Genomic DNA, 27274 nt, shown 5'->3' on the forward strand with positions numbered 1-27274 from the left:
AGTGGATCATCATGTTCCTATTATGTCTCTGGCGTTTAGGGGAGTGACGAAGCTCCTCCACTCCTGTCTTCTTCTGGCAAGTCTTTCAATGGTTCCCCAGCTGTGCCCCAGGTTTTTCAGCTTGGCTTCCACAGCTCTTCACCATGTTGTTTTCGGGCAGCCTCGTTTTTGCTTGCCTTCAGGTGTCCATCTTATGGCTACTCTGGTAATGGAATCAGTTTCCATCCGAAGCACATGACTGATCTGTCTCCAATGCTGCCTGGCAATGATGGTGCTCAGATCCTCTTGGTTTCACTGTGTCAATAGATCTTGGTTTGAGATTGTTCTGGGCCAAAAGATACAGAGGATTTTTGTGAGATAGGTTGTATGGAATGAAGACAGTTTGGACATGATATACTTTCTCATTCCCCAGCATTCTGCACTATAAAGTAGTGTTGAAAGTACGCAGCTCTGATAAATCTTGAGTTTGGTTTTGGTTTTGTATTTTGGTGATTTCCAGACTGTATTTAAGCTCCTGAACGGGTTCCTGGCTTTATTGATTTTATTCTGGATGTCCTGGCTTGTTCCACTGTCCTGGCTGATGTTGCTGCCTAAGTATGTGAATGTTTCTACATTGCTGAGAACATAATCCTCTATCCATACTGAGGAAATATTAAAGGTTATGATATCAGTCTTATTGTGGTTGATTTTCAGTCCAATGTGTTGAGTCGAGTGGATAAGTGAGACAAAATAGCATTTGTAAAGGCCACAAAAAGAAAAGTCTGCCATTGTCAACAGATGAGGTGATGAAGGCCCAGAGAAGAATTCTTATTGTATGGATAAAGAGGAAAGGCTGGATCTCAGAGATACTGTGCATGAAGTAAAGGCAAGATCTAAGCATGCGGTAGATGTGAGGGCCCAATGAGAGCACTTGGTAGAAAATGATGCCCTGGTAATGGGTCTGAGCAATGAGGATATTGATTGTTGTTCATGGTGACTCAGAAAGGAAGGAGGAATGAGGGCTTGGGGAAACATAAAGAACTCTCTTTTAGCCATACTGAGAAGAAATCAGAAACACAGCAGAGATTTCAATTTGGAAAGAAGGAGACATATCTGGAAGTGGAGAGGTACATATTTCAGCCATCAGCATAAATTATAGTTGAGATTGTTGGCTTTTTTTAAAGAATGTATTAAATACTACAGTTATAGTCCCACTTAGTAACTACACTCTGCCTAGAGAGATTTCTCCTGTAGTTTCAAAGGAATAAAGTACTTTGTGTGTCCTAAAACATTGTGTGGTGTTTCTATATTCTTGCTACCAGCTGATGTGTTCCTCTCACATGAGGCTGAATATTAGTGGTATTTGAGGATATAACTATACAGCCTAATGCAACTGTAACTCACAGGAAAATTGTGACTCTTAGCTAATGTATGTAGAATGCTTTAAATGGATACAAGTATAATATATATTTAAAGTTATCTTTTTTTATTTCATCACATGCAATCTTATCAAATGAAAGAAGGCTTGACATGAGTTGCAGTGGACAGCATGTTGGACAGCAAGGGTCCAGATTGAAAGAGGGAATTGTGAAACGGAAAGGTAGCATCAGACAACTGGAAAAAAATCTTGTTGAGATAGACTGAAGAAAGGAGGAAGAAGGGTGTGGTGTCGACCAGAAAAAGAAGGAGAAAGAAGGGATGTGAAAAAAAAGAACTCCAAATGTTCAGAAAAAAATCATAAGCATCCATGCTTGCTGAGGTTCACACATAATTAATCTTATAACAACCTCAGTTCCCTTAGGGTTTATGTTATTGCTATTGACCTCATAACAAATCACTATTTAGTGAAAAGCTTGTAGATAACTTATTTTCAAGAAAACATTACTACAAAAAAGGCTGCCACCTTTATCCTGCCAAGAGCTTGTGTGTGTTTTCCTATTTCCTACTCTGAGCTCTGTGGCAGGGTCCACTCACTCCTGCCTCTGCTCCAGTCCACAAATGGCCCAGAGACCAGGGGAGCCTTCTGCTCCTGAGGCAAGCAGGGAAGAACAATCTCTCTCTCCTCCTCCATCCCCCCTGACCCCCAGCCCTGGCCTTTTTTAATCTTCTGCCTAATGGCTTAATTAGCCTTCCAGCTCTCCTCCACCCACTAATTAGGCAAAGCTCTTCTTAACAAGGTCTGTTCTGCAGTGTTTAATTGGAGCTGCAGTGAATAAGAATGCTGGTTCAGCCACTATTGCCCAGCTCTTTTGTCACAGGGTCCAACTGCAGACAATAAACCAACAGAATATATCAGTTTTCTCAAAAAGAAAAGCAGTACTTGTGGCACCTTAGAGACTAACAAATTTATTAGAGCATAAGCTTTCGTGAGCTACAGCTCACTTCATCGGATACATTTGGTGGAAAAATAAAAAATAAAAAAATAAAAACAAATCAGTTTTCTACGCTAGTTTATAAAGTTCTGCTTTCTGCAGTGCTGCTTACACAGCTACGAAAGACTGATTACTTTTAAAAATGTGGATCATCTTTCTTAATTCAAATGACAGAAGACGATTGAGTTTAAAAGTTTAGAATAATAAATTAATGTTCCTACTTGACAATGTTGAGCTCTTTTGGTTTCTACCAATGACAGGAACCAGACTAACTAATTGAAACTCCTCTCTTTTTGACATGAATAAGTGAGTCTACCCGCATAGTCTAAGACAATTATTCCACACACTTGACCTTAAATAAGGAAAAGAATCCCAGAAATCCCATACTTGGTGGTCAAAGAAAGCAATATTTACTACCTACACTTTTTATTAATACAGACTCCATGGCTACATTCAACATAATTAAGAAGAAGTGATTTGAAGTTAGCTTAGACCAGAGACATACAAAGCATATTGAGAAACTCTGGCCACCTAAGACAATTTCTGAATATCAATTTTCCTGTGAAAAGTTGTATGATAAATATTCTGGCTGGAATTTTAAAAAATAGGTAGCTAGAGTTAGGCTTCTAAGTCCACATTTAGGCATCTATGTAACTGATTGATTTTCCAAAGAGTTGAGCATTAAGCAACATCCATTGAAATCCTTTGGATTCTAAATCAAACTACAGTTTTTGAACCAACTTTTTCAGAACAGGTCTTAAAATTTAGGATATATTTTTGGCATGTGTAATCATGCAGTAATAAATTAGATAGGCAGTCATTGGTATGTCTACCCATTTTTAACATAGAAGTGCCATTTGTATACAAGATACAAGATTTTTCAAGCATTAAGAGGAACAAACGCAAAATGGAAAGTTCATATTTGGAGGTTGGAGATGAGTGCCCTTTGAAAATATGGAAATTAATGCTATCAGGAAAAATATTCATGTGTTGTTGCCCTTCTACAGAAGGCATAACAAGTCCAAATAAAAGATCAGAGATTGTGATTATTTAAACTCATTGGTCAGATATGCTTCCTAGATAGTCTCCCCTGAATGAATAACTGGCTGGTTGGTTTCTCCTTGCTGGCAAAGCTTTCTTACTTGTTCTGCCCCTCCTGTGCTCTCTGTCCCCTTTCTGCCCCTGTCTGTACTCTCTTGAACTGTTTCCTTTCCATCCTTCTACTTCACCCCTCCTTCCTCTCTTTACTGCTTAGTTTCTTGTACTAACAAATTATTTGGGATTCCTCTCTCTCTCTCATGAACAAACACCAAGCTAGATCCTTTTCTTCTCTTCTTTACAATCTTTTTCTCTTGAGGCTTCCTGTCTTGTTCATTATTATTTACAGTAGCACCCACAATGTGCTGGGCACTGTACAGATACAAAGGAAAAGATAGAGTCTGCCCTAAAGAGTTTTTAAAAAAAGTGATCAGAAAGATAATAAGCATGTGGTTTTATTAAATTACTAGGCATGTCAGAATGGTGTGTGTGTGTGAGAGAGAGAGAAAGAGAGAGAGAGAGAGAGAGAGAAATTTCAACTTGTCATAGCAAACCCCAAACTTTTGGGATGGAAAGAAAAAAATATATCATTTTTCAGATTTTTTTTATGTCAATTTTTTCTGTGGAAAGCAGATGTTTTCCATTAAAAACATTTCTTTAATTGAAAACCCAATTTTCCACTAAAAACAATTGATTAAAAATTTCTGACCAGCCCTACTATAAAATTTCCTTTTTTTGACCAGCCCTACTACAAAGATTCCCATTTTAAGCTCAACTCAGCAAGTTCTTCTTTCCATCCTTTCTCCGCCACTCAATCATCACAGCTTCCCCCACTGCAAGAGTTGCATACATCTTTAATATATGAAAGATCACAAGTATATTGTTCTGTGGATATACTATAGAAAGTAAATAGAAGTTTAGATTAAAGAAAAATAAATTCACATAGACTTGAAGATTAAAGGCTATGTAAATAGGAAGCTTTATTCAGTATGAGACATAAGACTAACCACCCCCTTTCTTAAAAACAGTTCTTGACTTTCCCTCAATTTAATTAATTTCCATTAATCAAGAAGATTATATTTACCACAAATACTATGAAAGTCAAAGTTACTCTTGAGGGTCTGATCCTCTTCCCTGAGCATTACAGGAGTTTGTTCCTTTTACTGTAATCCCTCCTTTTTTGGTTTCAAGGACCTCCCTATTTGAATTTAATTGTGGATTAGTGAATCCTATCTTCATTGTAAATTCTTCTCATCCAATTTCCTTAATTGTATATGTTTTTGTATAGTTTGAGTGCATTGTTCTTCGTCAAATTCAGTCATTTCTTCACAACCATGACTAGCCTTACTCTTTTCAATCTGCATTTAGAGCTGGCCACTGCATTGAAGCAGTTATGATTAAAGCTTTTAATGACCTTTCCATTGCAAATTCAAAAGGTTTATCACTAGTATTGATTTTGCTTAAACTTATTTGCAGCTTTTAAACAGAATTGATTATAGGAGGCTTATTTACTGGCTGTCTTCCGCATTTGATATTCAGAAACATGCACTAAAGTGCTTGGAGTTTTATCAATCATTCTCGATTATTTAAAGGGAAAATTGTTTTTTTATTTTATTTTATTCTTGATCCATCAGACCATTGCAGGATTTGGTTCAGGATTTTTTCATTATCCTTGGAGCTAACTGATGCTTTGCTTAAGTTGCAATGGTTTTGAATAATATTGCAATGAACCTGTTAAGCAGGAAACTATGATTACCTTCCCTTTCCTTTCTCCTGACCAGGCAGAAGGATGCTGACCCAGGAAATGACTAGACACTTCTGGGGAACCAGTGGATATTTGGAAGCCAACAGCGACAAAGAAGCTGGATGCAGAGAGTAACACCCAGGAACTGGATACACAGCAGGCAGTTCAGAAGCTGCAGAACTGTAATCTGGAGCCGTATATGACTGCCAGACATTACAGGTGGGTGCAAGTCTGTTTGGAGCATAAAGACTGGGCAGCGAGCCAGTGCAGATGGGCCCCAGTGAGATATATCATTAACTGAGCCTGACCTGGAAACCTTCAAGCTCCTATTTGCTTTAAATAGAAACTTGGACTAGGGAAAGCAGCACAGACACTAGGACTGAGGAGCCCTAATCCTTGACAGGACTGTCCCTGATCACCACCAGGGGGCCCAAATAAGAACAACTATTGTCTCACTCAGTTATAACTGCTTAAGCTACTGTACCTAGGGTACCTGAAACCTTTCCCTTTCTCTAGCACTATTAAGACATCACTTAAGCCATAAGCCTTAGTGGTTACTCAGACCAACAAGAGCTAGCACTTACAAGGTCTAGGGGCTGAAGTGCATTCAGCGCTTGCCTCCTAGTCGTGGTACACCTGACACACTACTAGTATCTTAGGGCATGTCTACATGCCCAGGCTCAAGGCAAAGCCCCTTGCATCTACATTACAATTGCATTAACCCTGGGATTGGACAAAGGCAATAGGAATTCTGCAGGGCTGGAGAGTCCGAGCTTGAGTGAAACTGGGGCCCAGGGTCCAAGCCTTATTGCTTTGCAGTATAGACACAGATCTGCTTGACTCCGGTCCCAGGAGTCATCCAGAAGTATCCCACAATTCCTTGGGGCAAATTTTTTAGCCCTCAAAGCCAACAATCTGCATTGCATGCTACTGAAAATGGAAGCTACCCCTGTGATGCTCTGTACTTCAGGGGAACACCCAGTACCCCCATGTTCATCCTTTTAAAATGATTGTGTGGTATCCAATGCAAAGTTTGTGATGTTGGGAGTCTTCGGAAGGCTCATGATGTACTGAGCATTGTTGTTATAGTGATGCTATAGGTTATAATTTTGTGTATATAGTTATGAAAATGTGTCTTCATGGCTTAAAATAAACCCAGGAAAAAAATCCTAGAGCAGAGAGGCAGTTCACACTTCATCAGGGAATGTACGGGACAAACCCATCCCAACCTCACAGGAACAAAGGATGCTGGCCTAGGCAGCAACAAAAGGATCTGTTGGACTCTCGAGTGAGTCACCCTCCTTCCTTTGATCAGTTTGGGACTGCGATGAGGTAATGCTCACCTGACTCAGAAGGGGGGTGGGCAAAGCCAAGAGGGAAGAAAGAACATGATAAAAGGGAGAGACATTTGTCATGCTCTTTCTCCTCCATCTACAGACACCATCACCCAGGGACTGAAGCACTGACCAAAGGGGAGAGGCTCACAGAAGGCACACTATCAGAGATTCTCATGGGTTTGCAATGTGCTTATGTCCAGAAGTGGTGGTCTACGTAGGGAGCATCAATGACTATGCCAATTATATTGAGCAGCATCTGCCAGGGAGAGTCTGTAGTGCTAGGGTACTCCTCTTCCTCTGCCTCATCCTCCTCCTGCAGATCCATCAGGAAATCCATCGGGTACTTTTGGTGGAATAGAAAACACTGCCAAAATGTTCACCATTTAGTTGAGGTGTAGATAAAATATTCGGGCCCAGATCCAGCAAAGCATTTGTGCATGTTAGAAATGTAAAGCTGCCTGAGAAACCAGAGCAGTGAAAAGCAGCTATAACAAGAATGAGATCTGGCAACTATGTCTCCAAGCAGAGAACATTTTGTATTTTGACTCCATATTGTTCCTCTTTGGAGAGTCAGTATCCAAAGAATAGCCCTTGAAGCCACCCTCAGTCTACGGCAGACTTATATGACAGCCACTTACAGCATGAGGGCCTATTATTGGAGAATCTGGACAGTAGGAACAGCTTTCCCTCCAAGGGAATAGTTATGTTCAAAAAGCGTCTAGAGTATATAATCAAGATGGAAAAATATGTTACCAGGAATAAAACACAAAACCATTCAGAGAGTATCCTCTTGAGTGGCCACTGGTTGGATTCAGAAAGATCAAGAAGAAATCAATGCTAGAATAATTACTTTACATCTACTTCACTTCATTTGGAGTAATGCATTCCTATGAGAACCTATTTTCATCTGAATTCAGTTAGTGACGCTGATGCTTTACCTAATATTTATTAGAAAATAATTCTGAATATGTCTTTAACTTGTTGCAAAGTATATTTGCAACTTAGCATATCCAGCATGTGGCGCCGCTTGTAACCTATTATAAAATTATCCAAAATAATTAAAACACAATTTCAGACTGACTTTTTAGGGAGGAGTGTGTTTGTCATTTTATTTGGTATAGGGAAGTATACACCACATTTTAGGAATTTATAAACTCTACAGGCTTGGAGACTTTATAAGCTCTGCAGTTACTGAGCATATAACATGATCTGCAAGCCTGTTTCTTAGAGGCATATATTCACAAATGAGCCTGCTAACCTTACATATGGACCAGTATTAAAAGGATTTTAACATACAAATCACTAGTGGTTTGGCTGGTTTTAGTTTGTATGCTAAGGTAATGTGTGTGCCTGTGTGTGTGTGCATGTACAACACAGACACACACACACACACACACACACACATATATGTTGACTGTATTGTCAGGCAATGTGTATAGTGAAACTATAAGAAAGTGAGGTTTCCAATTGTCTGAATCTGTAAAACACTGAACTGTTATCCTGTACAACAAAACAAGGGGTTTCAAATATTTCTGAAGGCCTGAACCTGTTCCCATTTAATTTAACAGTGGCTTTTGCCATTCATTTGAGGAGGAACAGATTTAGTCCTTTGACTGCAGACAACTGAGAAGCCAGAAATGATACACAAGGTTGTCTGAAGCTTTCCTGGTAAATCTAAACAGGCTTTGGGTTTTTATTTCATGGTCAATCTCATATTTATTAGAGTACTTTCCCAGTTCCAAAGGGATTTAGATATGCTGTAGAATTGGGATGACACATGTGAAATCAAATTTACCACTGGCAAGTATGAATACAAATATGCACATCTGTCTTCAAAATAAAAACAAGTAGAAAGATGGCACTGAACTAACTAAAGACTTTCTAGTGACAGACTCCTCTGTCAATCCTTCTTTGTCATCTATTGAAGCATTTAAAATTGGCACGAAAATGCACTGGATGTTGTGACATCTGGGGTTCACCCAGACCAGTAAGGAGTTCAGTCAACATCTGCATTGTAACCCTAGGTGTTTTGTGACTGTGCAGTTGGTTCAGAGCTCCAAACCCAACAGCCTTACAGCAGCCCTCAAGCCTCACCCTGGTTTTGCCCAACTTGGATACTCCTTGAAGGCAGACGTTAGTACCCATCCAGCCCTGAATGTGCCCTCCCTGCAGGGTCCAGTCACTCTCACAGGACCCTAACAGAAATGTATTAGGTTTCCTGCCTCTACAGAGACAGTACAATAATATTCCAATACTAGAAGCACACGCTTTACTGAACTTATCCAGAACAGATGATATATAATGAAAGCAAAACAAGTTTATTAACAAAAAAATATGGATTAAGTGATATCAAGTAAAATAAAATAAAGGCAGACATGGTTATCAGCAATTGAAAGTGAAAACACTCATCTAAAAGTCTAACACTTAATTTAGCAAGACAATCTTTGTTCAAGATGTTTTTTTTCTCTCAACCACAGTCTCCTTTGCAGCCTTTTATTGGCTGGCTTTGATAGGACCCATCACTAAAATCAAATTGCTTCCTTTGTCTCCTTAAAATGAAGGATAATTTAGGGGTTTGCTCCCCTTCTCTTTATAGTTCTGTGAACTTTTGAAATGTATTCTTCTGAAGGGTACCACCAAATACAGTTCATTAGTTCATGCTGAGTAAAGGACCCAGGAGGTCTGAAAAATAAGGCTCCATGCTGGATTCTCCCCTCCACTGGTAGTTGCTACTATGCAAATTATCTCTTGCAGATGCAACCTCCGATACAAAGGAATGCTCTCTTTCAGTAGTTCTCAAACTTTAGCAACCTGAGGGCCCCCATTTTGATTTAAATTTTTGGGGATCCCCAAACACCCCCCGCTCAGCCCTTGCCCCTTCCCCCAAGGGCTATGGACTCTAGGCTGGGAGTTGGGGAGTGGGAGGGAGCAGGGTGTGGACTCTGGGCTGAGAGTTTGGCTGCGGAAGGGGGTTTGGGCTCTGGGAGGGAGTTTGAGTGAAGGAGGGGGTGCAGGATGGAGTTTGGGTGCTGGAGGGGGCTCAAGGCTAGGGCAGAGGGTTAGAGTGTGGGAAGGGGATTGGGGGCAGCTCTTATGTGAGGTGGCTCCCGAAAGCGATTGGCACATACCTCTGGCAGTGGCTCCTAGACAGGGGGCCAGGAGGTCTCCGCACACTGCCCCTGCTGTAGGCACTGCCCCTGCAGCTCCCATTGCCCACAATTCCCTGCCCATGGCAGCTGCGGAGTCGACATTCAGGCCAGGGGAAGCGCATGGAGGGCTGGCTGTTTCCAGGAGTGGTGTGGTCCCAGGTTCCCCGCTCTTCCCCTTCCCTCCCAGGGCCTTCTTCAGGCCGGGGAACAGCTCCTTCAGGCCAGGGAACAGGTAAAGGAGTCCCTGGAAGGAAGAGGGAGGAGGGAAGGATGGGGGAGGAGTTGATCAGCAGGGCCCATGGGCCCCCAGTTTGAGAAATGCTGGTCTACTGAAAAGGGACCACACCTGGTCTGAGGTATCTGCCTCCTTCCTTTGTCTAGAGAAAACCTGTTTATCAACTTCCTCTGACATGTCTGATTTAAAGACCTTTTAGGACACAGACTTTAAAACACAGTACTAGTGAGCAGCTGTACTTTTTCATGCAGCATTGCTACATACATTTTACAATGATATTATTGACCAGGGTGTTATCAGTTTTCAAATGATACCTCACAAGGCATATTCTGTACAAAATTATTGGAGTAGTGTGTGGGATGTGAATACAGGGTGACTTGGATCACAGATATACCTTAAACAATTCAACTTGTATCATGGCAAAAAAAAAAGAGAAAATATGGTACATGTATCTAATATACTTTGTATTGTTTAATCCAATTAATAATGTGGGTGAAGTCTTAGAAGAGATTATTTCCCACCCATCTTATCCATCTGTGAAAGGTGGACAGTTAGGCACAAACCGACTAACTTTTAGAAAAGTAATAGCCATAAAGGATTAAGGACCTAATTCTCATTTGTTCTAAAACCCTTTTATACTGATGATAGTGAAAAGGGGTCTTAAGGTAGGTGTAAATTAGTGGGGCCTTAGTGTAAATGATAACCAGTCCTTAAGTATTCTTCTGTGTCAGGAGCTATGTATGAGCCCATCCCAAAGGACTTTATCCAATACACAGAGGAGATGTGAAGATTCATCTATGATCCTCCTCTCCCCATGTGGAACTCGCACCTACACGTGAAAGGAGTCTGGACAACCCAACTATGTCTAAACACTACCATACCCACATCCGCTCAGGATGTCTGGTGGGCATATAAAGTGTCCATTGGTGGCGGGAATGCTGGAGTTGAGCCAGTTAACAGGAAGGATAATGAGAGGCAGTAGGATTGTCAGTTCACTAGATACAATTTTTGAGGAGTTTGCTTGCAACTGGCAAATGGACTTGTGCAAATATTGAAGGTTAGAAGAACAGAAACCAGATTTTAAGAGGAGACTGAAGTAGGAGCATAGAAAGGTGAAAGAGCACTGAGCAGGGGATGGAGAGTTCTGGGCCACTTCCACAATTCCTGATGGGGACCTAAATGGAGAGTATATTTCTGTATCATCAGAGATAGGTACCTTACATCTTAGTCCCTTGCATTTGTTCAGCATCTCATTTATTCAGATAATATGGTTACGGTGGTAAAATAAAAACCTAAATGGAAAGAATATTTTTTCCTTAATACGTTGACAATCATTGCTCTGACTTTCCCAGTCTTGCATATTGCTTGCATGGCTCTTGCATTTTTCTCAGTATGAGTAGTATAATTCACAGCTTTTTTGCACTGCAAAGGAGACAATGACACCAGTGCATGGCCACTCCGCACAACTTGGTCCTCTAAATGCTGCCTATGTCAGTTTAAAGTGATGAGGCATTCCTTGCAATGGCCCACAAATACCACAGGTTGATTACAGTCTGAATAAATGGCTGAATACAGAAATACACTAGGGCAGTAGCTCTCTTAAACTGTGGGTCGAGATCCCAAATTGGGTCATGACCCCATTTTAATGGGATCGCCAGGGCTGGCATCAGACTTGTGGGGGCCCATGGCCAAAGCCAAAGATTGAGCCCCACCACCTGGGGCTGAAGTTGAAACCCTTGGGCTTCAGTCCTAGGCAGCGGGGACCAGGTTTCAGCTTTGGCCCCCTACCCAAAGCGGGGAGGTTCGGATGGGCTCAGGCTTTGGTTCCTCCCTCTTGGGATCTTATAGTAATTTTTGTGGTCAGAAAGGGGTTTCTGTGCAATGAAGTTTGAGAACTCCTGCACTAGGGTCTGTTTTTCAAAGGGGTCTCATGTCTAGTACCCCCACACACACATTTTGAGAGCCATTTTACTGTCACAAAACCAGAGGTCATTTTTTAAATCAGACCCTCAATAAAGAGGGAGTAGTTTCAGGTGTAAATGAAAGCCATAACCTAAGAAAAGGATCACATAGGTCTGCTGCCTCATACCAAGATGACCCTTTGCAATGCATTTAGTTTGGTATTTTTTTACAAGCTGTAATGGCAATATACATTTGCATGCATAATTATGATTAAAATGAGTTAGTAACACTTTTAGTTTTAATGCATATTTCTGCCTATGCAGGTTAACAGTTTAGGAGAAGGGCAGTATTGAGAAATATTCCTTTATGTGCATATTTTGGTTTAACTAATTTTTTTAAAATTTATAAATCTGTCATAACTAATCATAAGCATAAATTTTACATACTGGGGGAAAGACACCCGTAGGACTGATCTGCATGTATTGACTTCTGTGAATGTCCTCACTTGAGCAAACTTGGTTTTATGTGGATGTAAAACACTCAAATCGGAATGGTAGTTTTGCATCCACTTTTCACATGCGTAAGTGACTTTTCAAGGTGCAGGTTGATAGATAATCCGGATGTTTATTTTAATTGTTTCAACACCATGTTTTTATGCCCTACCTATGTGCAGGTATCCTACGGTTCCCAGCAATCAGGATAACATCACAGAGTTGCTGTTGCTTCAAGTAGCTTTCCATTTTTCTGAAGGTTTGTTCAGCATGGTGTACTGCCTGATAGAACTCCTCAGAGCTACTGGAGTCCATATCACATTGAGGTGTCAGGGGATGGGCGACTGCTGACAACCTGTGAAACACAAAAGAAAGGCAGTGTTGAAATGCCACCAATTGTCTAGTCTTAATCACAGACTTTTAGAGGGTGATAGAGAGAAATCAATACATCTTTTCCTATCATCACTGGAAACACAAGATAGCAAAATATTTTTTTTCAGTTCAAAGAATAATATTTTTTGTCAGTTCAACTCATTATGTAACAGTGGTTTAGCAAAACCATTCTTGTTTCTGGGACACTGAAAAAGTATATACAGTAATTTCTTTCAGCTAAAGTAAAATATTATTAAATCTGTAAAAGTCAAAGAATAAAAAAGAGTTTACCATACTTATGCTAATGTTAATTGTAGAATCCAGTCCCTAGGTTATTGAAAAATCAACTTTCAATATTTTGTTACTGTTTTTGCACTCTGGATTCTTATTATTTACAAAACTTTATAAGTTGCTATTTATACAGAATTATTTGCAACAGAATACATGGAAAAGTGAGTTTTCACAGGAGAAATTAAGAAATAGAATATCTCTATACTTGTTATAAGTGTGCCTCGTCTAGTTCAGATCTTTAAATCTTAAAATTGTTATGATCCACTTCAGAAGACAAAACTGACTTCACTGGAAATAGGATTGGGCCCTTAGTATGGTAATAAATATCCAACACTAAGCCAGAACTTTGACAAATAGTTAATGATGCTATACTTAATTTAGCCCATTTTGGTAAGCTACTTGTGATACCAAAATTCAGAAAGCGGGTCTTAGAGATTAGGGATAGATGTAAAATGCCTGTGAAGATGCAAAACCTTGGATTCCAAAGCTTGAAGAGTTTCAGAGTAGCAGCCGTGTTAGTCTGTATTCGCAAAAAGAAAAGGAGTACTTGTGGCACCTTAGAGACTAACAAATTTATTAGAGCATAAGCTTTCGTGAGCTACAGCTCACTTCATCCGATAAAGTGAGCTGTAGCTCACGAAAGCTTATGCTCTAATAAATTAGTTAGTCTCTAAAGTGCCACAAGTGCTCCTTTTCTTTTTGCGAAAGCTTGAAGAGTTTCAGATCTGAGTACAAACCCTTTCCTAAAAGTAAAAAATATCTGCCATCAGAATTATTGATCTTTCACGTTAGTATGTGCTTCCAGTCATTCCTTGAGCAAAATGGAAGTATTGGTACAAAAACAATCCTCTCCTTTTACAAACATTTTGTGCAACTACTTTAAATTAAAACTGTGGGTTTTTTTCATATCTAGTGGTGTTAACAATGATGTGTTTCACATAAATTTCATCAAATTCTTCCGCTCAGCCAAACCTTTGCAAATCATCTAAATCAACAGGATGGTATCAGAGTAACTGAGGGCAGAATTTAGCCCAATATATCAAAGATATGCTCAATAAATAAAAAGCAATCACAATGTATAAATATTCTACCAAAATGAAAATGCTAAAGATAACATATGGTGTATTGATAACTGATACTTGTGATACAGCCTTTTCAAAGCAAAAGTTGAATCCAGAATATTCCAGTGACATTACTGACAGTTCCGCAGCACCATACACAGGGCTTAACTATGCATACCCAACACAGGCAAAATTCCCACTGAAGTCAATAAAGTAATTTCACAATTATATATTAAAGCAGGAAAAACAGATGCTATAAATAATTTTAAAAAATCAAGAAAGCTTACTTGTCTCTGGTTGCAATTTCTCCTTAAATGTATAAAATAGTTACAGTAACTATTTCTGTTTTTTCCATATACACTTACCAAAGATTTTATATTTTCAGATTCTAAATCTGGTCTGTATTCAAAGCTATTCCACTACTATACCCTGCTGTTATTGCCAGGTAAAAGAGGGCAAGACTAGGAAAGCATCCCTATTCCACACTGATTCTTGGATGTAATGGCGTCCCCTTGAAGTGGTTGGCAGCAAGCATAATTCAGGGCGGCCTGCAGACGATTCTAGGTTACGGAGCACAGACACAGTCACCTCTGCACTTCCCCTACTGAGCCACACCATGCCAAGTTTAACAATATATGTGAACCTGAACCAATTATACTTCTTGATATAAAATAAGAACTGACAGAACTTTATTGAACGTATTACTCAATGAATCAATTTATAATGTACTATTTATTTAATTTTGTTGTACCCAACCTCAAAAAAGAGAAAGCATACAAAAAATAATGAATGGAGAAAACCCACATGATGTGGAGTATGAGACGGGATATGGTTGAGTGGAGCTGCAGCCCTGTGGTTGTATTAACTTAGATGGAATATATAGGCCCAAAGAGTCAAAGGCATTAACATGATCCTGTCACACTGCCTAATATTAAATAGTTTTCAACAAGGTCTGAGTTTGATATATAGAAACGTCAGCCTTCTTAGTACCATTGCAAACACACCATTAAAAGTCTCAGTATATTTCTGGGTATCAGGTAAGGTGTTTTAAAATGATTCCCAATTATCATTCACACTTTTCTGATCAAATTCTTCCTCCCAACTGATTTTGCTCATAACTGTTTTCAGCTTTGTGCAATTGGCCCTATTAAAGTACCATATTATATTAGGGGTGTCAAGCAATTAAAAATTATTTGTGATTGTGTGATTTTAAAAAAATTATAATTAATTGTGTGAGTAAAAAATTAATTGTGCAATTAATCACACTATTAAACAATAATAGAATACCATTTATATAAATATTTTGGATGTTTTCTACATTTGCAAATATATTGATTTTAATTATAACACAGAATACAAAGCATACACTCCTCACTTTATATTTATTTTTGATGATAAGTATTTGCACTGTAAAAAACAAAAGAAATAGTATTTTACAATTCCCCCGTTATAAGTACTGTAGTGCAATTTTTTTTCATGAAAGTTGAACTTATAAATGTAGAATTATGTACAAAAAATAAGAGCCTACAAGTCCACTCAGTCCTATTTCTTGTTCAGCCAATCATTCAGACAAACAAGCTTGTTTACATTTTCAGGAGATAATACTGCCCGCTTCTTCTTCACAATGTCACCTGAAAGTGAGAACAGATGTTCTTGTGGCACTATGGTAGCTGATGTCGCAAGGTACTTGCATACCAGATGCGCTAAAGATTCATATGTCCCCTCATGCTTCAACCACCATTCCAGAAAACATGAGTCCATGCTGATGGCAGGTTCTGCTCGATAACAATCCAAAGCAGTGTGGACTGATGCATGTTCATTTTCATCATTTGAGTCAGATGCCACCATTAGAAGGTTGATTTTCTTTTTTGGTGGTTCAGGTTCGGTAGTTTCTGTATCTGAATGTTGCTTTTTTAAGACTTCTCAAAGCATGCTCCACACCTCATCCCTCTCAGATTTTGGAAGGCACTTCAGAGTCTTAAACCTTGAGTCAAGTGCTATAGCTATCTTTAGAAATCTCACATCGGTACCTTTTTTGCGTTTTGCCAAATCTGCAGCGAAAGTGATTTTAAAATGAACATGTGCTGAGTCATCATCCGAGACTGCTATTATATAAAATACATGGCAGAATGTGGGTAAAACAGAGCAGAAGACATACTATTCTCCCCCAAGGAGTTTAATCAAAATTTAATTAACTCATTATTGTTTTAAGGAGTGTCATCAGCATGGAACCATGTCCTCTGGAATGATGGTGGAAGCATGAAGGGGCATATGAATGCTTAGCATATCTGGCTCGTAAATACCTTGCAATGCTGGCTACAAAAGTCCCATGTGAACGTCTGTTCTTACTTTCTGGTGACATTGTAAATAAGAAGTTGGCAGCATTATCTCCCGCAAATGTGAACAAACATTTTTGTCTTAGCGATTGGCTGAACGAGAAGTAGGACTGAGGGCACTTGTAGGCGCTAAAGTTTTGCACTGTTTTGTTTTTAGTGAAGTTATGTGAGAAAAACAAATCTACATTTGTAAATTGCTCTTTCATGATAAAGAGATTGAACTACAGTACTTGTATGAGGTGAATTGAAAAATACTTTCTTTTGTTTATCATTCTTACAGTGCAAGTATTTAAAATAAAAAGTAATACTATAAAGTGAGAAGTGTACACTTTTATTCTGTGTTGTAACTGAAATAAATATATTTGAAAATGTACAAAAACATCCAAAAATATTGAATACATTTCAGTTGGTACTCTATTGTTTAATAATGTGATTTAAACTGTGATTAATCTCAATTAATATTTTAATCACTTTTATTTTTTGAGTTAATTGTGTGAGTTAACTATGATTAATCCACAGTTCCTTGCATAGACACTGACTCCGGGGCTGGAGCTACAGGTGCCAACTTTCCAATGTTCACTGTTCAACTCCTGTCTCTGCCACAGGCCTTGCCCCCACTTCACCCCTTCCCCCAAGGCCCTGCCCCTTCCTGCCCCCTTCCCTGAGCCTGCCATGCCCTCACTCTTTGCCTCACCCCCAGAGCCTCCTGAATGCTGCATGAGGCACAGGGAGGGAGGGAAGGCACTGATGGGCGGGGCGGCTGGCCGGCAGGGTGTGGGAACAGATAGGGGCTGCTGACATATTACTATGGCTCTTTGGCACTGTACACTGGCAAATTCTGGCTCCTTCTCAGGCACAGGTTGACCACCGCTGCCTTAGATGTACTTAGTAAAAAGACTGATAGTAGGATGGAGCTAAAAGAAAGTCAATAGGAAAGTGACTGGAGAGGTGCCCAGAGGATATGGAGGGAAGCGGAGGGCTATGTTGTCACCACTCACTGGTTCTCTCTCTCTCTTGGGGAAAACTGAACAATTACATGGAGACACTGCAACCCTTGAGTTGCTGAGCCCCAAATATACAAATAGCAAACAATAACATTAGAAATGTATGACTGACAAAAGCTCAAAATGAACAGAAGAGAAAGAAATTTGAAGTAAAATGTGATGTGTATTGGTAGGGTTGGACACTCCATTGCCTGGCACCTTGTGTAGACATTTACACCTCTGCAAAATAGGTGCTCAGATTTTATAGCGATAGAGCCATAGAAAAGGAAGAATGTAAAATGCCACTACTTTACACAGATATCCTTGATTATTGTCTATTTTATCTGCCTAATTTGAATGCACTTTTCCCTTCAACCACTGAAGTCCAGGCCTTCAATGAGAATCTCTTAAACTGGGATACATCAGAGGATTTCATTGTTATTGGAACACACAATTTGCCCTCTTGTATTTAACTTTTTTTCAATTTATAAAGGGATCAGCCATCCAGAAATCCAATTATCTGCCACCTGTTTCATTTGGTATAAAATATGTTATACTTTAAGTCTTTATAATAAATATTTTATAGAAACAAAATATTTACAGTTCCTTAATAATATATATATATATATAATATATATATATATATATTATTCTACTCTTTATAACTGGCAAATGAATCTTTATAATAAATATTTTATAGAAACAAAATATCTACAGTTCCTTAATAATATATATATATATTATATATATATATATTATTCTACTCTTTATAACTGGCAAATGAACAAAAGAAATATTCTACAAGCACAGACAAAAAAAAACTTCACATAATTTCTTCCCTAACCAGTTTCATTGTGTGCTTTGTGTTCATTAATCTGTGGGATTGCTGTTTCTAATCTAAAATAGTCTGTCAAGAGTCATCACCTATATCAGTGATCAACTGTTAAAATTCACGAGAGAAAGAATTTTATAGCGCTTCTAAACGCTTGCTTACAGTAACAGAAGGATTGTGGTTTTGTTTGCAATCAAAGGTTTGGTTTCCAGTCTGCCACCAGCAATCAAAGATGTAATTATATGCCTTACCAGCAGTTTAAACAGATTACTTGTCTTCAATTTTTTAATCACAACCAAGTTATCCAGAGTGCTAAATAAAAGTGAAATACTTAGAATTTTCCTCTCTGGAAAGTTATATCAATATTTAGTTGCAGTTCAAAGATTGGTTTCAGAGTAGCAGCCGTGTTAGTCTGTATTCGCAAAAAGAAAAGGAGTACTTGTGGCACCTTAGTAACAAATTTATTATAGCATAAGCTTTCGTGAGCTACAGCTCACTGTCCAACTATACTCTTAGCCCAGCAGAAGAATCTGTCCTATCTCGGGGCCTCTCCTTTTGCCCCTCACCCCCAGAAACATGATACAGTTCTGTGGTGACCTAGAATCCTATTTTCGACGTCTCCGACTCAAGGAATATTTCCAACACACCTCTGACCAACATATTAACCCACAGAGACCTTCCTACCAACACTACAAAAAGAAGGATTCTGGGTGGACTCCTCCTGAAGGTCGAAACAGCAGACTGGACTTCTACATAGAGTGCTTCCGCCGACGTGCACGAGCTGAAATTGTGGAAAAGCAGCATCGCTTGCCCCATAACCTCAGCCATGCAGAACATAGTGCCATTCACAGCCTCAGAAACAACTCTGACATCATAATCAAAAAGGCTGACAAAGGAGGTGCTGTCGTCATCATGAATAGGTCGGAGTATGAACAAGAGGCTACTAGGCAGCTCTCCAACACCACTTTCTACAAGCCATTACCCTCTGATCCCACTGAGAGTTACCAAAAGAAACTACAGCATTTGCTCAAGAAACTCCCTGAAAAAGCACAAGAACAAATCCGCACAGACACACCCCTAGAACCGCGTCCTGGAGTATTCTATCTGCTACCCAAGATCCATAAACCTGGAAATCCTGGACACCCCATCATCTCAGGCATTGGCACCCTGACAGCAGGATTGTCTGGCTATGTGGACTCCCTCCTCAGGTCCTACGTTACCAGCACTCACAGCTATCTTCGAGACACCACTGACTTCCTGAGGAAACTACAGTCCATTGGTGATCTTCCTAAAAACACCATCCTAGCCACTATGGATGTAGAAGCTCTCTACACCAACATTCCACACAAAGATGGACTACAAACCGTCAGGAACAGTATCCCCGATAATGTCACGGCTAACCTGGTGGCTGAACTTTGTGACTTTGTCCTCACCCATAACTATTTCACATTTGGTGACAATGTATACCTTTAAATCAGCGGCACTGCGATGGGTACCCGCATGGCCCCACAGTATGCCAACATTTTCATGGCTGACTTAGAACAACGCTTCCTCAGCTCTCGTCCCCTAATGCCCCTATTCTACTTGTGCTACATTGATGACATCTTCATCATCTGGACCTATGGAATAGAAGCCCTTGAGGAATTCCACCATGATTTCAACAATTTCCATCCCACCATCAACCTCAGCCTGGACCAGTCCACACAAGAGATCCACTTCCTGGACACTACGGTGCTAATAAGCAATGGTCACATAAACACCACCCTATATCGGAAACCTGCTGACCGCTATTCCTACCTACATGCCTCTAGCTTTCATCCAGATCATACCACATGATCCATTGTCTACAGCCAAGCTCTACGATATAACCGCATTTGCTCCAACCCCTCAGACAGAGACAAACACCTACAAGATCTCTATCATGCATTCCTACAACTACAATACCCACCTGCTGAAGTGAAGAAACAGATTGACAGAGCCAGAAGAGTACCCAGAAGTCACCTACTACGGACAGGCCCAACAAAGAAAATAACAGAACGCCACTAGCCATCACCTTCAGCCCCCAACTAAAACCTCTCCAACGCATCATCAAGGATCTACAACCTATCCTGAAGGATGACCCATCACTCTCACAGATCTTGGGAGACAGGCCAGTCCTTGCTTACAGACAGCCCCCCAATCTGAAGCAAATACTCACCAGCAACCACACACCACACAACAGAACCACTAACCCAGGAACCTATCCTTGAAACAAAGCCCGTTGCCAACTCTATCCACATATCTATTCAGGGGATACTATCATAGGGCCTAATCACATCAGCCACACGATCAGAGGCTCGTTCACCTGCGCATCTACCAATGTGATATATGCCATCATGTGCCAGCAATGCCCCTCTGCCATGTACATTGGCCAAACTGGACAGTCTCTATGTAAAAGAATGAATGGACACAAATCAGATGTCAAGAATTATAACATTCAAAAACCAGTTGGAGAAAACTTCAATCTCTCTGGTCACTCGATTACAGACCTAAGAGTGGCTATCCTTCAACAAAAAAGCTTCAAAAACAGACTCCAATGAGAGACTGCTGAATTGGAATTAATTTGCAAACTGGATACAATTAACTTAGGCTTGAATAGAGACTGGGAATGGATGAGTCATTACACAAAGTAAAACTATTTCCCCATGGTATTTCTCCCCCCCACCCCACCCCCCACTGTTCCTCTGATATTCTTGTTAACTGCTGGAAATAGCCTACCTTGCTTGTCACCATGAAAGGTTTTCCTCCTTTCCACCCCCTGCTGCTGGTGATGGCTTATCTTAAGTGATCACTCTCCTTACAGTGTGTATGATACACCCATTGTTTCATGTTCTCTGTGTGTGTATATCAATCTCCCCTCTGTTTTTTCCACCAAATGCATCCGATGAAGTGAGCTGTAGCTCACGATTATTATGCTCTAATAAATTTGTTAGTCTCTAAGGTGCCACAAGTACTCCTTTTCATTTAGTTCAAAGATTGTGTTACAGTTTTGTTATCTATTTTAATGATTTTTTTCACAATTTTTTAACACACACACACACACACACACACAAATGAAGTCAAGTGTAGATCTATTTTTAAGATCACTGGTTGCCCAAATCATCTGTTCCTTTCCTACAGCAAAATCTGTACAATGTATCATTGAAAATAGAATTTTGTCCAGGGACTAATTTGGGGCTAAAACTACTTGTAACCGAACTCATTTCTTAGTCACCACAAGGCACCATTCAAGCATTATGGCGTGCAAATACTTAATCAAAATATACCTGATTGTCCGGCTTTTCTGAAAGGACAGGAGACCCTTGATATGGTTTTAATCAGGCTGTAATTTATTATTAGATGTCTGGGACTGCATAGCAGATAGAGGTGTACAGTGCAGGTAACCCCACGTTCATTCAATAACTACCTGGGGGACTTCCATCAGCCCACACTCTTCTTCCATCCAGGTCCCACAGCCAATCCATTGCTGAGACCTTATCATCCACATTCCCTTGTAGGAGGATTTAGGTGGAATACAAGAAAAGGGAGTTGGGTCCCTGCTGTAACGGTCATAGGAACCCCAAACAACCCTCCTTCACATTCTGTTATTTTATGACACCTCATTTTCAAGTCATTTACCAAGCCATCTATCCGGTCACTGTATACCTTTCCTATGGAGTACCTACACTGGCCATCAGCCCCACACTTACTTAATGAGTTGTGCCATATTAGCCTAACTCCCTTCATGCCTCATGTCAACAAAGCACTCCCCTAACCCACTGTGACGAAGGCAAAAAAACCAACAACAAAAACCCCACTCACCTAAGATAATCTGGTGGTGTGGGAAAAATTCCTTACCAGTCCCCCTAAAAAGGGGCAGTCAGCACAAAGCCCACAGCAGGTCCTGATCAAACCTGGTATTTTGTCCCCTAAGGGTGGGTGCTGCCTTGCCTGCTTGGTGGAAAAGGGCTTCTCCCACCCAGGCTTGCCTCTTTTCAACCTTCCGGCCCTTCTGGTCCCAGGGGATAAATAAGCGTTGCCACATTGACCCCCTATTTTGCAACAGTATCTGACCTCTCCCCCCCCCCGACACCCATATAGCACTGTTTCTTTTCCCTCGGCCAGCTGGACAATATTCCCCCAGTTTAAAGGTGCAGTGTGGTCAATCTGATGTTCTATGTACAAAATTTTCTCTGAGACCAGAGGGAGAGCCATATACAAAATAGCATCAGAATGTTATTAATCTGAATAAAGAACAATAAAATGCCACAAGACTTATGAACATTAGGTATACTCTCCCTTAAAGAGTTGCTAACAGTCTTCTCAAAATAAAGCACTAAACTTGATGAGGAAAAAATCATAAAATTAACAGAATACTTAAATAAACATCATCCAATCACACTGCTTGCCAATGTTTCCCATTCCCATTTTTATGTTTGTGACTATATGTTGAGATTGTAATCTCTTCAGCGTGTAGATCTGACTTGCCCTCACATCTGTCTGTAAAGCATCTAACATACAGTTGGCAATATGGAAACAATCATAAAATTAGATAAAAGCAGAAATAACACCAGGAAGAATGGTCTTCTGGCTAAACCATTGGCCTGGGACTGTAACAATCTGGGGCAATTCCCAGTTTGGATACAGACTTCCAATGTGACCTTGAACAAGTCACATGGTGTGGATTTTCAAACGAGTTTAGTGACAGATTTTCATTTGCTAAGTACCCACAACTGGAGACAGATTTTTAGAAGAGCTCGTCTCCACTTCCAATGGCACTGGAACCTTTGTAGAAGTGTGGGGGCCAAAGCCAAAGTTCCCCCTTCCTCTCTGCAGCTGCCTGCTCCATTGGTGAGCCAGGTGCCCTCTCTTCTGGTGTCACAAAAGCCCCGGTGGGTGAAAGGTGAATTGCAGCACCTCCCCGGCAGAGTCTATTATTCTGAGGGGTGGGGAAGAATTTGCAGGGGACATGAGTTCTGCTCTTATGTTTCTTTTGTTAAAAAGTGGATGACATGTCCCTCCCACTTTTAAAAGTGTGGGACCATGGCCTCCTGGTGCCCTCCGGTTCTGGTGCCAGTGATGTAGACATCAAAAAGTGCTCTGACCTCAGTAGCTCCAATTGTGACACTTATGGAAAATTTTTCAAAAGAATTGAGCTTTTTTTGCTTCAAAACTTCTGGCCCTTAATCTCTCAATGCCTTAATTCCTTATCAGTAAAATGGGAACAAGTATGCTTTATTTTCTCACATGAGCAGTAAAGGAGCAATTAATTAGCATTGATGAAGAGCTCAAATACCTTCACTCTGGTAAAAGGGGATGTTCACAGACAAAGTATAACACCTGTAATAGTGACTGCAGGATTTAAAGTCAGAAGTTCTGTTTTTTAATCATCTTCTAGTTTCTGGATTATATAAATCTGTTTTTCTAAAATAAGCTCATACATGTCCTATAAGACATGAGGTTTTCCAATTTTGCAGTCAGTCCTGAAACTGAGCTTTGACTGTATAATTGTTTTTGAAAGGAATTAACACCTTCAGTAGAAACATTTCTAAAAGACGTTTTCTATATAAAATATTCTACAAAGTTAAGTTAAGAGCCATCTGCACAAGTATTATTTTATTTTAGATTTTATTATAATTAATGGCAAAAGCTCAGAAGCTTCATGCTGTGTTGCAGCTCAACAATTGCAGACACATAAAAACGTCCCAAAAAGAAGAACACTAATCTGAAACAGATGTACAGTGTTAATGAAGGTGGACCCACAGGAGAAGATGTCAGTGGGCAACACCTTATCCAGGGTGAGGTGCGGCTATTGTCTGGCTAACAACTGAGAAGTTACTGAATTGGTTGTTCGATCCAAGAGTGTCCTGATTAACCGTTACAACAATGGAACTTTCAGCCAAACCTCAGCCATATAGCTCATTAGTAGGGCTGACTGGAAAACAAGGATTTTATTTTGCAAAAGATTTTTATGTTTCAATATTTGTTTTCATTCAGATGTGGAACATAACTAAGACTTATCATTTTTTTTCATGAAGGGAAAAATCACAGGGAGAGCATCCAAGAATACCCAATAGTCTGGTGGTTATATCACTCACCTGAGTCACTAGAGACCCACAGGCAAAACAGGTGAGAACCCTAGCCAATAGACTATTTCTGGGTGTGGGATCTCGCTTTCTCCCACCCACCCCCCATGCTGGGGTGGAGAAACCTTCCCCTTGAAAGTTTAATCAAAAACTATATATTTCTGTTTGTACCATAGAATCTCTATAGATAGTAATTCCATGCCTGAATAATAAGAATGCATCAGTAGGGATATATTACTGATCACCTGACCAGGATGGTGATAGTTACTGTTAAATGCTTAGGGAGATTAGAGAGGCTATTAAAATAAAAAAAACTCAATAATAATGAACTACCCCCATATTGACTGGGTACATATTTTCTGAGGATGGGATACAGAGATACCTTTTTTGATACCTTAAATGACTGCTTCTTGGAACAACTAGTCCTGAAACACCAAAAGGAGTGGCAATTCTTCATTTAGTCCTAAATTGAGCACAGGATTAGGTACAAGAGGTGAATATAGCTGGACCACTTGGTAATAGTAATCATAATATATTTAAATTTACCATCCCTGTGGTGGGGAAAACACCACAGCAGCCCAACACTGCAGCATTTAATTTCAGAAAGAAAAACTACACAAAAATGAGGAGGTTAGTTAAACAGAAATTAAAAGGTACAGCACCAAAAGTAAAATCCCTGCAAGCTTTTTAAAGACACCATAATACAGGCTCAACTTAAATGTATACCCAAAATTAAAAAAAACATAGTAAAAAAAACAAAAAAAAGCCACTGTGGTTGAACAACAAAGTAAGAGAAGCAGTGAGAGGCAAAAAGACATCTTTTAAAAATTAGAAGTTAAATACTAGTGAGGAAAACAGAAAAGAGCATAAACTCTGGCAAATGAAGTATAAAAATATAATTAGGAAGGCCAAAAAAGAATCTGAAGAACTGCTAGCCAAAGACTCAAAAAGTAATAGCAAATAAAATTTTAAGTACATCAGAAGTAGGAAGTCTGCTAAACAGCCAGTGGGGTCACTGGACGATGGAGATGCTAAAGGAGCACTCAAGGATGATAAGGCCATTGTGGAGGAACTAAATTAATTCTTTGCATCGGTCTTCAGAGTTGAGGGTGTGAAGGAGATGCCCAGACCTGAATTATTCTTTTTAGGTGACAAATCTGAGGAACTGTCCCAGATTGAGGTGTCATTAGAGGAAGTTTTGGAACAAATTGATAAGCTAAACAGTAATAAGTCAGCAGGACCAGATGGTATTCACCTTAGAGTTCTGAAGGAACCCAAATGTGAAATTGCAGAACTACTAACTGTAGTATGTAACCTATCATTTTAATGAGATTCTGTACCAAATGACTGGATAGCTAATGTGATGCCAATTTTTTAAAAGGGCTCCAGAGCTCACTTCAAAAATTACAGGCCAGTAAATCTGACTTCAGTACCAGGCAAACTGGTTGAAACTATAGTAAAGAACAAAATTGTCAGACACATAGATGAACATAATTTGTTGGGGAAGAGTCAACATGGTTTTGTAAAGGGAAATCATGCCTCATCAATCTCCTAGAATTCTTTGAGGGGATCAACAAGCATGTGGACAAGGGGAATCCAGTGGATATAGTATATTTAGATTTTCAGAAAGCCTTTGACAAGGTCCCTCACCAAAGGCTCTTAAACAAAGTAAGCTGTCATAGGATAAGAAGGAAGGTCCTCTCATGGATTGTGAACTGGTTAAAAGATAGGAAACAAAGGGTAGGAATAAATGATCAGTTTTCAGAATGGAGAGAGTAAATAGTGATGTTCCCCAGGGGTCTGTACTGGGCCCAGTCCTATTCAACATAATCATAAATTACCTGGAAAAAGGAGGTGGCAAAATTTGCAGATGATACAAAATTGCTCAAGATAGTTAAGTCCCAGGCAGACTGTGAAGAGTTGCAAAAGGATTTCTCAAAACTGGGTGACTGGTCAACAAAATGGCAGATGAAATTCAATGTTGATAAATGCAAAGGAATGCACATTGGAAAACATAATTCCAACTATACATATAAAATGATGGGGGTCTAAATTAGCTGTTAACACTAAAGAAAGAGATCTTGGAGTCACTGTAGATAGTTCTCTGAAAACATCCACTCAAAAGGGCAGCGGCAGTCAAAAAGTGAACAGAATGTTGGGGATCATTAAGAAACAGATAGATAATATGACAGAAAATATCATATTGCCTCTTTATAAATGCATGGTCTGCCCACATCTTGAATACTGCGTGCAGATGTGGTCCCCCATCTCAAAAAAAAGATACATTGGAATTGGAAACGGTTCAGAAAAGGGCAAAAAAATGCTTAGAGGTATGGAATTGCTTCCATATGGGGAGAAATTAATAAGACTGGAACTTCTCAGCTTGGAAAAGAGATGACTAAGGGGGGATACGATAGAGGTCTATAATATCATGCCAGGTGTGGAGAAAGTAAATAAGGAAGTGTTATTTATTCCTTCTCATAACAGAAGAACTAGGGGTCACCAAATGAAATTAGGGTTTGATTTGAAATTAATAGGCAGCAGATTTAAAACAAACAAAAGTATTTGTTTCACACAATGCACAGTCAACCTGTGGAACTCCTTGCCAGAGGATCTTGTGAAGGCCAAGACTATAACAGGGTTCAAAAAAGAACTAGATAAGTTCATGGAGGATAGGTCCATCAGTGGTTATTAGCTAGGATGGACAGGGACTCTGTTTGCCAGAAGCTGGGCATGAGCAACAGAGGATAGCTCACTTGGTCATTACCTGTCCTGTTCATTCCCTCTGGGACACCCGGCATTGGGCACTGTCGGAAGACAGGATACTGGGCTAGATGGACCTTTCTTCTAACCCAGTATGGCTGTTCTTATGTTTTTATATCTCAAATTCCATGGTGTTGTCACATCAATTTGGTACGAATTCTCTTGTTTAAATTAGACAAAATTACGATATCCATTTTTATTTTAGTCAATGAAAATGTTTAGACAGTCTGAAAACTCCCTGAATAATTTAAGTCAGAATGCAGAAACTGATTAACTAGACTTAAT

The 27274-nt window shown here is 39.8% G+C and overlaps 1 protein-coding gene across 1 annotated transcript in view; it reads right to left on the reverse strand.

The window, feature by feature from the left end:
- KLHL1 (kelch like family member 1) overlaps positions 1-27274 on the reverse strand; it is a 447831-nt gene that overhangs the window by 313373 nt on the left and 107184 nt on the right. The window contains exon 2 of the mRNA XM_038387225.2: positions 12420-12602. Within this exon, the coding sequence (XP_038243153.1) occupies positions 12420-12602 (183 nt within the window). The remainder of the gene's footprint in view (positions 1-12419; positions 12603-27274) is intronic.

Source organism: Dermochelys coriacea, chromosome 1 (assembly GCF_009764565.3).
Source record: "Dermochelys coriacea isolate rDerCor1 chromosome 1, rDerCor1.pri.v4, whole genome shotgun sequence".
Lineage (NCBI taxonomy): Eukaryota > Metazoa > Chordata > Testudines > Dermochelyidae > Dermochelys > Dermochelys coriacea.